At 38.8% G+C, this 12,889-nt stretch overlaps 1 protein-coding gene across 2 annotated transcripts in view; it reads right to left on the reverse strand.

Moving 5' to 3' along the window:
- Positions 1-10,418, reverse strand: part of GFM1 (G elongation factor mitochondrial 1) — a 42,753-nt gene extending 32,335 nt beyond the window's left edge. The window contains exons 1-6 of one of the 2 annotated variants that reach the window (XM_029215278.1): positions 10,201-10,418; positions 8,730-8,882; positions 7,737-7,869; positions 7,084-7,288; positions 4,996-5,112; positions 1,270-1,420 (exon numbers count right to left, since the gene is read on the reverse strand). In XM_029215278.1, the coding sequence (XP_029071111.1) occupies positions 1,270-1,420; positions 4,996-5,112; positions 7,084-7,288; positions 7,737-7,869; positions 8,730-8,882; positions 10,201-10,311 (870 nt within the window). In that variant the 5' untranslated portion in view covers positions 10,312-10,418. Of the gene's footprint in view, positions 1-1,269; positions 1,421-4,995; positions 5,113-7,083; positions 7,289-7,736; positions 7,870-8,729; positions 8,883-9,967; positions 9,988-10,200 lie in introns of those variants that run through there. The other variant, XM_029215279.1, reaches the window with a different exon arrangement.
- Between the last annotated feature and the right edge of the window lie 2,471 nt (positions 10,419-12,889).

Here is a 12,889-nt window from a genome sequence, read left to right on the forward strand (position 1 = left end):
ATTACTTGTCTGATCTCTGCTAAGGGCACCAAGTGGTTTGGCAAAATAAATATCAGTCTTTTTATGATTTTTATTTTTATGATAAAATATACATAACAAAATTGACTATCTTTACAATTTTTAAGTGTACAGTTCAGTGGCATCAAGTACATTCACATTGCTGTTACCACTATCCACCTCCAGAACTTTTCACCGTCCCAAACTGAAACTCTGTACCCACTAAACTTCCCATTCTTCCCCCCCCACAGCCCCTGGTAACCACTATTCTACTTTCTGCCTCTAGGAATTTGACTATTCTGGGTACCTCACAGAAGCGGAATCATACAATATTTGTCCTTTTACGTCTGGCTTATTTCACTTAACGTCATGTCCTCAAGACTCACCCATACTGTAGCATGTATAAGAATCTGATTCCTTTTTAAAGCCAAAAAATACCCTCCATTGTATGAATATACCAATTTTGTTTATTCATCCATTGATGGACATTGGGTTGTTTCCAACTTTTGGCTATTGTGAATCACGCTGCTATCAACATTGGTGTACAAATATCTGAGTCCCTGCTTTCAATTCTTTTGGGTACACAAAAGTGGAATCGCTGGATCATATGGCAGTTCTAGGTTTAATTTTTGAGAAATCACCATACTGTTTTCCACAGTACATGCATCATTTTACATTCCCCAGCAATGCACAAGGGTTCCAATTTCGCCATATCCTCACCAACACTTATTTTGTTTTTTAAATAATAGTCATCCTAATAAGTAAAGTGGTATCTCATTGTGGTTTTGATTTGCTTTCCCTAATGATTAGTGATGCTGAGCATCTTTTCATGTGCTTATTGGCCATTTGTTATCTTCTATGGAGAACTGTCTATTTACAAACTGAATACCAGTTTTAGGCAGGGATCTCCTCTTTATTTTTTAAGAGCTGAACAATCAAGTAAAAAAATCTATACAGCCTTCCAAATAGTACAACAGGGTACAATTCTAATTTATCTTCTTTCTTCTTAATAAGACTATGTCCAAGATGTTGGCAGTGTATCTTTTTTCCTAGAACTATGACTCCTTTCCCATTTTACATAACTCACTACTTAAAAAAAGAGAATAATTTGCCATGTCAAACATTTTTTTAAGAAACCAATTATGTTAACAGCTTTGCTCCGATTTCATTAATAAAACCCCTGCATAAAAGCACCATGTCCCTTCCCTGCAAAAAAAAAACAAAACCAAAAGCCCTCTTTTTTCTTATTAATATAATTTTGAGAGCACTTGCCTTTAAATCAGAAATTGAGGGAATTTTTTCTTCCAGAAACATCTCACCAAGTTGCTCATCTGAATTAGCAACACATTCAATCAGCTCCTGCCGGTGGTCAGCTGCCGCCGCCCTGAATTCTGCTGGAATTTCCCCATATCGAACAACCTGACTAAAAGTAGAAATGTTTTATTTTGCTACTTTAAGAATATTCAGTTAAATTGTAAATCAACTATACTCCAATAAAGGTTAATTTAAAAAAAGAATATTCAATTAAACATAAGCACCAATGAAAAAGATAAACTAATGGCCAAAATATTTTTTTAGATAAGAGCTCTGATATATTTGCGTTAAAATCACAAATAAGAAAAATGTGAATCTTTAAAATTCAGAATAGTGGGCAAAATACTTTAAACAAGCAAAGCAAACTGCTCAAGGTTGTACTACTAGTAAACAGATGAGCCATGATTCAAAGCTAAACTGACTCCAAAACCCATGAGTACAGCTGACCTTTGAACAACACAGGTTTGAACTGCACAGGTCCACTTATACACGGATTTTTTTCAATAAACATGAAAAAATATATGTGTATAACATTGTATACAAAACTTGTATTGAAGTGGACAGCCTATCATTATATAGGAATAAGTGATATTTAATATGAAATTAATGTGTTAGTTTTCTTACTGTTTTATAACTTTGCTTTCAAAGAATTATATCACCATACAGTGTGCCTTTCTCACATAATTAAAGAAACTGTGTATCATCACAAGTAATTTTTTTTAAAAGTCACAATGCTTCCAATACTGTATTATGAATATGATTATATGATATGCCATAAAAAATTCTATAACGACTCACTCATTAGCATACAGACTAGGCTACTGCATTACATCAATTACACTAGGCTACCATAAAGCAACATAGCGCTGCTTCTTCCTTATCAATGTATGAATTGTTATACCTGTATATAAATATGAATTTCTCTTCATATCTTTTCATTTTTGATATCTAGTGTTAGTAATACATATAACATCTACAGTGCTTTGACTCATATAAGATTTTACTGATGTAGGTATTACTTTCCATATTGATAAATACAGTACAATACTATAAATGTATTTTCTCTTCCTTATGATTTTCTTTAACATTTTTTCTCTAGCTTACTTTATTGTAAGAATACAACATGTAACATACAAAATATGTGTCAATCAACTGCGTTATAGGTAAGGCTTCCAGTCAACAGTAGGCTATTAGTAGTTAAGTTTTGGGGGAGTCAAAAGTTATACTTGGATTTTCAACTGCACGGGGGGATCAGCACCTCTAACCCCCACATTGTTCAATAGTCAACTGTACTTGAAAATTCTATTAACCAAATTAATCAGAATATCACAGTCGGGACTTCCCTGGTGGCGCCGTGGTTAAGAATCTGCCTGCCAATACAGGGGACACGGGTTCGAGCCCTGGTCTGGGAAGATCCCACATGCCGCAGAGCAACTAAGCCCATGAGCCACAACTACTGAGCCTGTGCTCTAGAGCCCACAAGCCACAACTACCGAAGCCTGCGCGCCTAGAGCCCGTGCTCCACAACAAGAGAAGCCACCACAATGAGAAGCCTGCGCACCGCAAGGAAGAGTAGCCCCCACTCGCCACAACTAGAGAAAGCCCGCGTGCAGCAACAAAGACCCAATGTAGCCAAAAATAAATAAAATAAATTTATTAAAAACTCCATGTATCAGTAGTTTTCATAATCTTTAAAAAAAAAACAAAAGAAGAATATCACAGTCTCTGACAAGCAGGATTAGAGACTTGACTATTCCTTTTCATTAATAGCAATTTTTAACACAGAACACTCCATTCTGTAGTTTAAAAAAAAAAAAAGGTTACTAATTATGACAGACTCTTCAACCTTGACCTCAGTTCTCCATCCCTCTAGGGGCCAGACAGGTAAGAGTCACAAATAAAATACAGAGAAATGGATATACTTGATATTTAGAAACATCAGTCTTAACATTTTAAAAGGATTTCTTTAAAAATGGAATCTAACGTCGAAAAATAACAAGCTTTTCAGAAAACACATTCCTGGGGGAAAAAAAAAGGGAAAAGAAGCCAATTGCAAATAATTGCAAGTAGTCAGAAAATAATTCTTATTGTCCTAAAGAATGCTCTTCAGAACTTAATTTCTTCCATTCTGGCAAGCTCCCTGCTTCTTAGTCTTTCACGTCAGAATCTTCCTTTCAAAATGTACATACCCAGTAGTCTAGGGCTGGGAAAGGGGGCAGGTATGTTAAGAAGTTCCACCTGGGCTTCCCTGGTGGCGCAGTGGTTGAAAGTCCGCCTGCCGATGCAGGGGACATGGGTTCGTGACCCGGTCCGGGAAGATCCCACATGCTGCAGAGCAGCTAGGCCCTTGAGCCATGGCCGCTGAGCCTGCGCGTCCAGAGCCTGTGCTCCGCAACGGGAGAGGCCACAACAGTGAGAGGCCCGTGGTTCTGATGTACAACAATGTTTAAAAGCCTCTGCTTCAGTAGACAGAAACGTGTGCCCTGGTAATTCTGAGGAAGCAGATTTATTCATTTACTTAAAAATCTTTTCTGAGTCTCTATTTTGTACCAGACAGTTCTAGGGCTGGGTACACAGCAGCGAATAAACCTGATAAAAATCCTTGTCCCTTACATTCTAAGGAGTGAGAGATAAACTTTGTTGTCATTACTTAGTTGTCAAACAAAAGTAAGAGTGAGAAATGCCTTGTCCACTGAATAGGCTTGATCTTTTTCCCTACCTACAAGACAGTCGATAAGGATAAATTCTATATATGATCACAATGCCTTTCACCCACCTGCCAGACCAGCAATCTCAGTTCCATAGCAGAAAAAGGAAACCCCTAATAAAGGACCTTCGGAGAGAACTGCCAGGCTACTGGGTCCACGCTTCAGAACAAAGGTTCATTTATGACTCCCCAAATTGTCTAGAATAGTGCCATTCAAACTGTGGTCTGCAGACCTGAAACATCAGCACCACTTGGGAGCTTTCCAGAAATGCAAACTCCAGGCCCACCCTACAGCTACTGAATTAGAATCTGTAAAGGTGAATCCAGAGATTTATGTTTTAATAAGCTCTCTAGGTGACTTTTCTGAATGCCATGGTTTGATAACCACTGCGCAGTTACAATGCTTTGTATGCAAAGGTCTCTTCAAAAGTTGGTTGACAGACCAAAACCATTTCAAAAGTTACCAATTTGCTTTTAGTATTGCCTAAACCACATGTATACAAGTTTTAACTTCTTTTATACATTAATCTTTTTATTTTTGTAATCCCATGAAGTAGGTAGAGGAAATATTTATGATTCCTATTTTCTTCCCAGTTTTTATAATAATACCCAGAACATAGTAGCTGTTCCAGAAAAGTCTACAGAATGAAAGAATACATGGATGAATGCATGAACAAGTAGAAGAAGAGATATTACATCACTAGCCCAAGCTGAAGGTCTCCTTTCACCACACCGTGTATATCATAATGCAATATAAATATATCATCCAAAGAGTAACATACTCTCCCTTGGAATGAATACTAAGCAAAATGGGAAGTAACTAGGATTAAAAGCATTAAAACAAAATCATCTTAGAGGATATTCTTCCAGCCACATTTCAAAAAGAAGTTTATATTTAAAGCACTCATCCTTTTCCTTCTCTTTGATACTTTTTAAAATATAAGATTTTAATAGAATAGTATATTTTTAACACTTACCCAAAGTCTCCATCAAAATAGATGGCTCGTTCCTCAATAAGATCTATAATACCTTTAAAATCACCCTCCAAACCAATGGGTAATTGCACAAATGCTGCATTATGACTTAGTTTAGACCTGAAAAATAAAAATACATGTTTACCCCTTTTTTCCTCCCCAAATCCCTTTGAAATGACAAAATAAATATAAGAAGAAATCAATGGCAGATCTGTGGAACTGATCAGCAGGTCAGAGCGGAGGATACAAAAGCATTTGGGAACAGACTGACAGCCAAACTCACTGTGCTCAGGAAGCCTCAACCCTATTCGGGCAACAAAAAGAACTGTAAGATACATATTTTCCCATCAGATCCCCAGAATACCCTGGATCAGAAACAGAAGAGGGGAAAACAGGTCATTGAGTGGTTGGCCAGAAAATTAAAGGATAGTGGGATAATTGTACCCACATCGCATTCTTGGATCAGCTGACTCTAGTGAAGCTGAGTATAGCTATCTGAAAAGGAAGTTCCTTAGGGGGAAAACCCTTAGAGTGGGTATTAAAGTCAGACGCTCATCCTCGGCCTGTACCCTCAATCAGGCACAACCACCGAAGAGAAATCAGACTCACTGGCAGGAATTTACACTCAAGTAGAAATATGCTCTAGCTAACTATGCTCTAGATTCTAGGTACCCATCTATAACTATGGATAGATAACTAAGAACCACCAAATATCTGAAGGAAAGCAATAGCTTGCAAGAGAGGTGGGAGCTCAAGAAATGGTACTAACCTCCAAGGAGAAAGTTACTAGAAGAAAATAAAATGTAAAGATCTAAAAAGGAATTACCTCTATTAATAAAGATGTCACAATAAAAGGAAAGTTTATAGAAATTAACTACATAACTGCTGGGATTAAAAAGAACAAAAAACAGGCTAAATAAAAGAAGGGATGCAGATGAATACCAGATTAGTGAGCTGGAAGACTGACCTCAAAAATTCTCTCATAACCCAGTGAAAAATTAGAAGGAGACAGAAAGTATGAGAAAGTATGGTAGAAAAGTTAAGACACAGAGGCCAGATTCAGAAGTTTCAAGATCTGTTTAATGGGAGCTACAGAATGAGGTAACGGGTAAAAGGGAGTGGTGCAAAGAAAGAACCAAAGTAGTCAAATAAATGCTGAAACAGAATCTGCCTGGAATTCAGGAAAAAACTTGGTGCAAAGAGACCATCTATTGCCAACCACAAGTAAAATATAATTAGAAAAAAAAAGTGAAAACGTTTCGTTATCCCAAGTAAGTATTACAAATGCCCAATAAAGAAAAATTTCACTCCCATGTTCTCAAAAACATCACTTCCATCAGAGAGCACACAGCAATACTGTCAGTTAAAGTTCCTCAACACGGTATCTTCTGTCATCAGACACATCACTCTTAGTCTCTCCACTACCATAAACCTTACTGCCTACATCCATCAGCTCTGCCATGTGAAACTTGGGTAGGAACTGTACCGCTACATTTACAGATCTACAAGAGGTGAAAAGTGAAACTCCGACTCTTTTCAAAGGCTGTGTGAAACACGCAGTATTGTGCAAAATGTAAAATCATATCAATACCACTGGGTTATGTCTGATTCAGAAAGGAAGTACTGCTGTTGTCTTAACAAATATGTTAACAAATAAAAGCAAGAGAATATAGCATACTAATTTAAGTCATTAATTAAAATTCCTCAAATGAAGGTTAAAATTGAAGATAATCCTCTAGCTTTGTCTAAATAAATGCACAGTACTTTTAGAATCTACCCTAGATTATAACTTCTCTAATTAGAGCAAAACACTACAAATTGCCAGATGGTTTTCTGAATTCACCTTCAATCTCCCTAAAATTTAAGTCATACTTCTTCCATTTTACAGAGAAAGTAGTTGATGAAATCACATCACAAACCAAACTGCGGACCTTAAGTGTTCCATTTACTATAAGTCATACACATAGATGAATTTTAAAAAGGAAAAAAAATTTAAGGGGATAAAGCTTAATGACACTGAATTAACTGTCCTTCTGGATGTGAGGTTTGTTATCCGGATCATCACCCCCGCTCTGTTCTAAGGTTCAGTACCTCATTTGCTGCAGGGCCCTGGCTGGGTTGGAGCCCATTCGGTCGAGTTTGTTAATGAAAGTTAGAAATGGAACACTGTAGCGCTTCATCTGACGATTAACAGTCATGGTCTGGCACTGCACCCCTCCAACGGCGCACAGAACAAGGATGGCACCATCCAGCACCCTCAGGGCTCTTTCAACTTCTATTGTGAAGTCCACGTGCCCTAAATGAGACAGAGAACTGTGTCGGGGTCTTAAAAAGCAGTATGAATTTTTACAACATGTGCAAGTAAAAGTTCTTCTATCTCTGATCATTACGTATGTCTTCTAAATAAAATATGAACTCCTTAAACCACCAATACTGTTCACTTACCATAAGGTTCAGGGGCTCAACAAAATCACTTCGAAAGATACTAGGGCATGGGCATCTTTGGAATCAGCTGCAACATGTAAAAGGCAAGAACATTCCTATTCACAATTTCTTTGCACTATTTTTCAAAGAAACCACTTAAAGATGAAGTATTCTAGGTCCCAAGTCAGATTTCTCTAATAGGGAATTCACAGTCACACTTTTGAGTATTATTTTATACTCAAAAATGAGCTAGATCATGGTAAAGAACTAAATATGCCACTGCCAAAACAAGCTGCAATAAAACCAAGAACTTAGCTCACCAGGAGTATCTATAATGTTGATATTGACATCTTTCCACATGGTATAGGTGGCCGCTGACTGAATAGTGATTCCTCTTTGTCTTTCTAGTTCCATGGAATCCATGACAGCACCAACTCCATCTTTACCTTTTACCTAAACACAAGCACAGCAATTCAGATTTCTCTGTCCCTGCATTGCAAGAAGGAAAGAAATCTTCACAGATGGAACCAGAACACAGATAGTTAACTGATGCAATTTTCAGAGAAACCAAATTGTCAAACCACATCATCTCATGGAGTGGAAAACTGATTACAGGCTTTGCCCTCTATTAACCCTAACCCTTTTTTCATTGCCATTTTTAGCAGCTGCTACCACTGAGCATTACCTGGTCTTAGAGCCATCCTTGCTCCCTCTGCACTGTTCCTGCCCACCAGCCCTGTGTTAGTCTGTGAGCAGATATGCAGAGAAGAGATTTTTCCCTGCTGTGTTTCTTGTGGACTTTGAGGTCTGGGTGGGAAGAATTCAGCTTTTAAAGTCTGTGGTTTAATGAGATGATCTTCATCTGAAGTAACATTTTTAAGTGGAGAGTTGAATTACTCAATAATATGTAATGTCTTCAGGAGAGTTTCAAGATTTTCTAAAATAATTCTTTCCTGACATATGTATTTTTTAACTATTAAACTCATTTTAAACCCTTTTTCCACTTAACATTATAAACATCTCTCTATAACATTTAAAAGTATGTAAACATTATTTTAATGGCTGCTTAAGGGTACATCATACTGACTTAACATTCTTAAAAAACAGCCTACTCAGTATACCCACAGTGATGGTCTCTAGAAAGATTCCTCAGAGCAACATTTCAAGCCAACCCGATCTATCCATTTTGTGACTCTGATTAAAGATCCACTGTTACCATTCTTTTAATCTTTCAGGTTTGTAAAGTTTCTTAAATCCTTATAAAACAATTAAAACCAAGGTCAAACTAATGGCATCAACCATGAACCACATACCTCATGCATTTTTGCAATTCTGCCAGTGTAGTAAAGCACTCGTTCTGTTAATGTAGTTTTCCCAGAATCAATGTGAGCTGAGATTCCAATATTTCGTATCTTTTCATTAGGTATCACCCATGATGAATACCATCGGCAAATCTTCCAATTAGCCTGAAAAAATAAGAGAGCTCAATTCAATGCACTTTTCATGAGAAAACAGTGGATAATTAGAAAGGGTTTAGTGGACATCTTTCCTCCAAGAAATCTCAATGGACACAAAACGTCATATGTGATTGTCTGAAAAGGCAAAAGAAGGAATGTCTCAACCTGAAACTCCTGTAACCAAAGAAGAGGCTGCAAGAGAGAAGAGAAAAGACATACTCTTAAAAATAAATAAATAAGTCAGAAAAGATATATTCAAATTAATTAATTAAATAAATAAAAGGGAACAGATACTTTTACCGGATGGCACAAGTTTGAAAATATACACTGGGGCTGATAAAATCAGAAAAACTGCTCCCAACAACTACTTTAAAAGGAAATATAGTTTTTACTCTAAATTTTACTTTGATTTTTTCCCCCTTCCTCCTTACTGTAGTTCACAGCTAGCAAGGACGTTTGAGGACTTATATGCTCTATGCAGTGGTGCCAATAGCTTCAAGGCAGCCCACAAAAGGTCTCCAATTCCTTTTCATCCCCAAACAATTAGTAACATTAAAACAACAACAACAACTTTATTTTACTCTGGTGGTGATGGGGAATCCTGCATTTATGGAAACAAGACACCATATAAATCTCTCTATATAGGACTGCCCATCCAAAATGCACTGCAGCCACTTCTGGGAAAAAGGAAGAACTTGGAAAACCTGGGTAAAATGGAATCTGGGTGATCGGCACTTGGTTGATTAAATCCCACGGATATCAGCGAGCAAAGCAAAGGAGGTTTGCATGACAGGAAAGGCTCAACTCCTACCTAATCCTAGTCCACTGCGCTCCCCGCGCCCCGCACAAAAGGCAGACACAGAGCCAAAGAAAGGTACTGGGAGGGTCTGGCTCCAGATCAAACAACCCAGGGTCAGCTGAAAGAGGGATCAGTCAGGCCAACGACACTCTGTAATGAAAAGAGCACGGCATAACGAGTCAGAAGCCCTGGATTCGAGCCCTAGACACACTAATTTTTCTCGAGTGAAGGTTGTCTCGACCTTCACTCCAGTCACCTCTCCTCTCTAAGTTATACCAAAAATAAGAGGCTTAACCGTAAATCGGAGGCCGCCGAACCTCCCAGCGCACCGAGACGCTGCTCATTAATAACCAGCAGCTGTGCAGATACCGAGGGGCTTTTCAGCGCTGAGGTCGACAGCTCACATTCGGAGCTGTCAGTAAGGAGGTGCCAGGGAGGGTAGGAGTGTCACTTCCTCCCTGGCTCCGGACACACCGCAAGGTCCCGGGAGAGTCCGTGGTGCGGTGTCGCCCCGCCGGACTCCACTACCTGCTTCCATTGCCAGCACAGGGCGGCGGGGACCCGCGGGAGCGGCTGGCTCTCCACAGCCGCGGCGGCGGCGGCGGCGGCGGCGGCGGCGGCGGTTCCCAGCAGCCTCATGCCTAGCGCAGAACAGACGCGAAGTTCCCGCAGCTCCGGCTCTGCCCGGCAATCAGCACCACTACCACAAGCGTTCAGAGGCACGCCGGCAACCAGTGCCGGAAGAGAACTTCACGTGCTAAGGATGAGAGGGCGGGGAGAAAAATAGAGAGAGGGAGAAGCTTCCGGTTCTCAGAGCCGAGCAGCACCCTCCGCTGCCAGGATGCCCTCTGCCGACTAGGAAGAGGAAGTGCAGTCACTTTGCGGAGCTAATCAGGGTTTTGGCACGCTACCAGAAAGATGCAGCCTTTAAACGTGGTTGTTTTCCCCATACAGCAGAGTGCAGAGACGTTTATAATAGAATTTACGTTAAAAAAAATGCAAAATTGTTATCTATGCTACTACAGAAATATGAAAAAATAATTGATCTATAGGATGACCTGTAAAGAACGTGGAAAAATAATGAACTATCTACAAGTGCTTTTTCTCCTTTCAAAATGTTCCGCCTTTGTTCTATGTTAAACATTATATGTCCAGTCCATATAGAAGACAGCATCCTTGAGGATTCCACTTGGATCTCTTAGAGGCATCTCGAACTTAATATGTCCAAAAAGGAGCTAATGATCTTCCACCAAAACCTTCTTCTGCAGTCTTCATCCGATAAATGGAAACTCCGTTCTTCGAGTTGCCCAGACCAAAAATGTCACTTTGAACCACTCTTTGACTCTGCTGGTCTAGTCTGTCAGCATATGCTATGGGAACTACGTTCAAAAATAGATTCAGAATCGGCAGCTTCTCTCCACCTCTCAAAGCGCTGCTATCTCGAGGGAATTACTGTAATAGCCTAACTGACCTTACTGCTTCTGCCCTGCGACTGCTCAGCCTATTCCCAGCACAGTAACTAAAGGGATCCTTTTAAGCCTGGCCATGTCATTTTTCTACTGAAATCACTCAACTAGTGAATTCACTGTTGCTGTCATCTCTACTTTTGTGTAGGCTTGAAATTTTTCATAACTAATTTTTTTAATCTGAAATTTTTAATGACCTTAAAAATTTTAATAAATTAAAAAAAATTAACCTTCAGAATAAGCACCTACATTACAAGGTCTTGCTTGAGCAGCCACACCAGTGTAACTCTACTTCACTTGCTCATTTTCCTCCAGACACATTGGCCTCCTTGCTGATCCTCACGTGACCAGAGCCTGTGCTCTCCTCTGGATACCAGCATGGCTCTTTCCCTTACCTTCTTCTCTCTGTTCAAATATCCTCTATCAGTGAGGTGTTCCCTGACCAACTCTTCTAAAACAGCAAGCTCTTCCCTATGTTCCTGCACTACTTCATTTTCCTTCAGAGCTCTTCTTAGATACACCCAGACATTTTACATAGCTGTCTGTTGTCTGACTCTCCCAATGAGAATGTAAGTTCCACAAGGACAGTGATTTGGTTTTGTTAATTGCTGTACCCCCTGCTGTGCTAGGTGCTCAATAAATATTTGTTAAATGAATAAGATCAAATAAATGGAAATCAGAGTAAATTACAGGATACAAGGAAAGAAAAACCAGAGATTCAATGATGAATTTTGTACTTATTTTTTGTATATCATCCATGTATTAATTTTTAGTAAAGGATTTACTTTGATGAATCAATCCATTAATGTTGAATACTTTTAAGTAAACTTTTTTATTTGTAGGCTTTCAAAAATTTAGTCTTTATAAGCCTGTGTATTTGTTTAAAATATGTAAATTAAATAATAATTATGTAAATAGTAATAACATTAAGGTTTTACTTTAATTTTAAGATATAGTTACGTTAAATAAAAAAGTGTATCTGGGGCTTCCCTGGTGGCGCAGTGGTTGAGAGTCCGCCTGCCGATGCAGGGGACACGGGTTTGTGCCCCGGTCCGGGAAGAACCCACATGCTGCGGAGCAGCTGGGCCCGTGAGCCATGGCCGCTGACCCTGCACGTCTGGAGCCTGTGCTCCGTAACGGGAGAGGCCACAACAGTGAGAGGCCCGCGTACCGAAAAAAAAAAAAAAAAGTGTATCTGTTACTTTTGAAATTACTTTAACAAACTAAGTTTCCTGAAGTAAAAATTCATACTCATTGTCCTCTGTGTGTGTATATATATATTCATATTTTTCTGTAATTATTATACCAAGTATATTCTTAATTATTTTTATTAATCACTTTTAACCAAAGTAATAAACTTGTTTTCTCCGCAGAGGAAACTAGAGGACAAAAGGCCAAGAACTGTCTAGCTAAATTTTTATATGGGTACACATTATAGATTACTTCTGTTAGGTTTTAAAGTGGCAAAATACACATACATTATATCATTCAAACCAGTTACACATTCTATTAATTCATAGTCATTTTATAACTTTGCCATAACTTTGCCAGTTATATGTTATAACTTTTATATCTTATCTTTATAAGAATAAAGATAAATTCAGTGAAGGTCCTGATTCACTGCAGTAAGGGTCTAGGTCAAACCTCAGTAGAATCTCCAAATTGCCCGAGCCCGACTAGCCTAAGACCATCATTGCCTTAGTCCATTCAGGCAGCTATAACAAAAATACCATAGATGGGGTGACTTGTAA

Source organism: Monodon monoceros, unplaced genomic scaffold (assembly GCF_005190385.1).
Source record: "Monodon monoceros isolate NGI ecotype Baffin Bay Population unplaced genomic scaffold, NGI_Narwhal_1 Super_Scaffold_11, whole genome shotgun sequence".
Taxonomy (NCBI): domain Eukaryota; kingdom Metazoa; phylum Chordata; class Mammalia; order Artiodactyla; family Monodontidae; genus Monodon; species Monodon monoceros.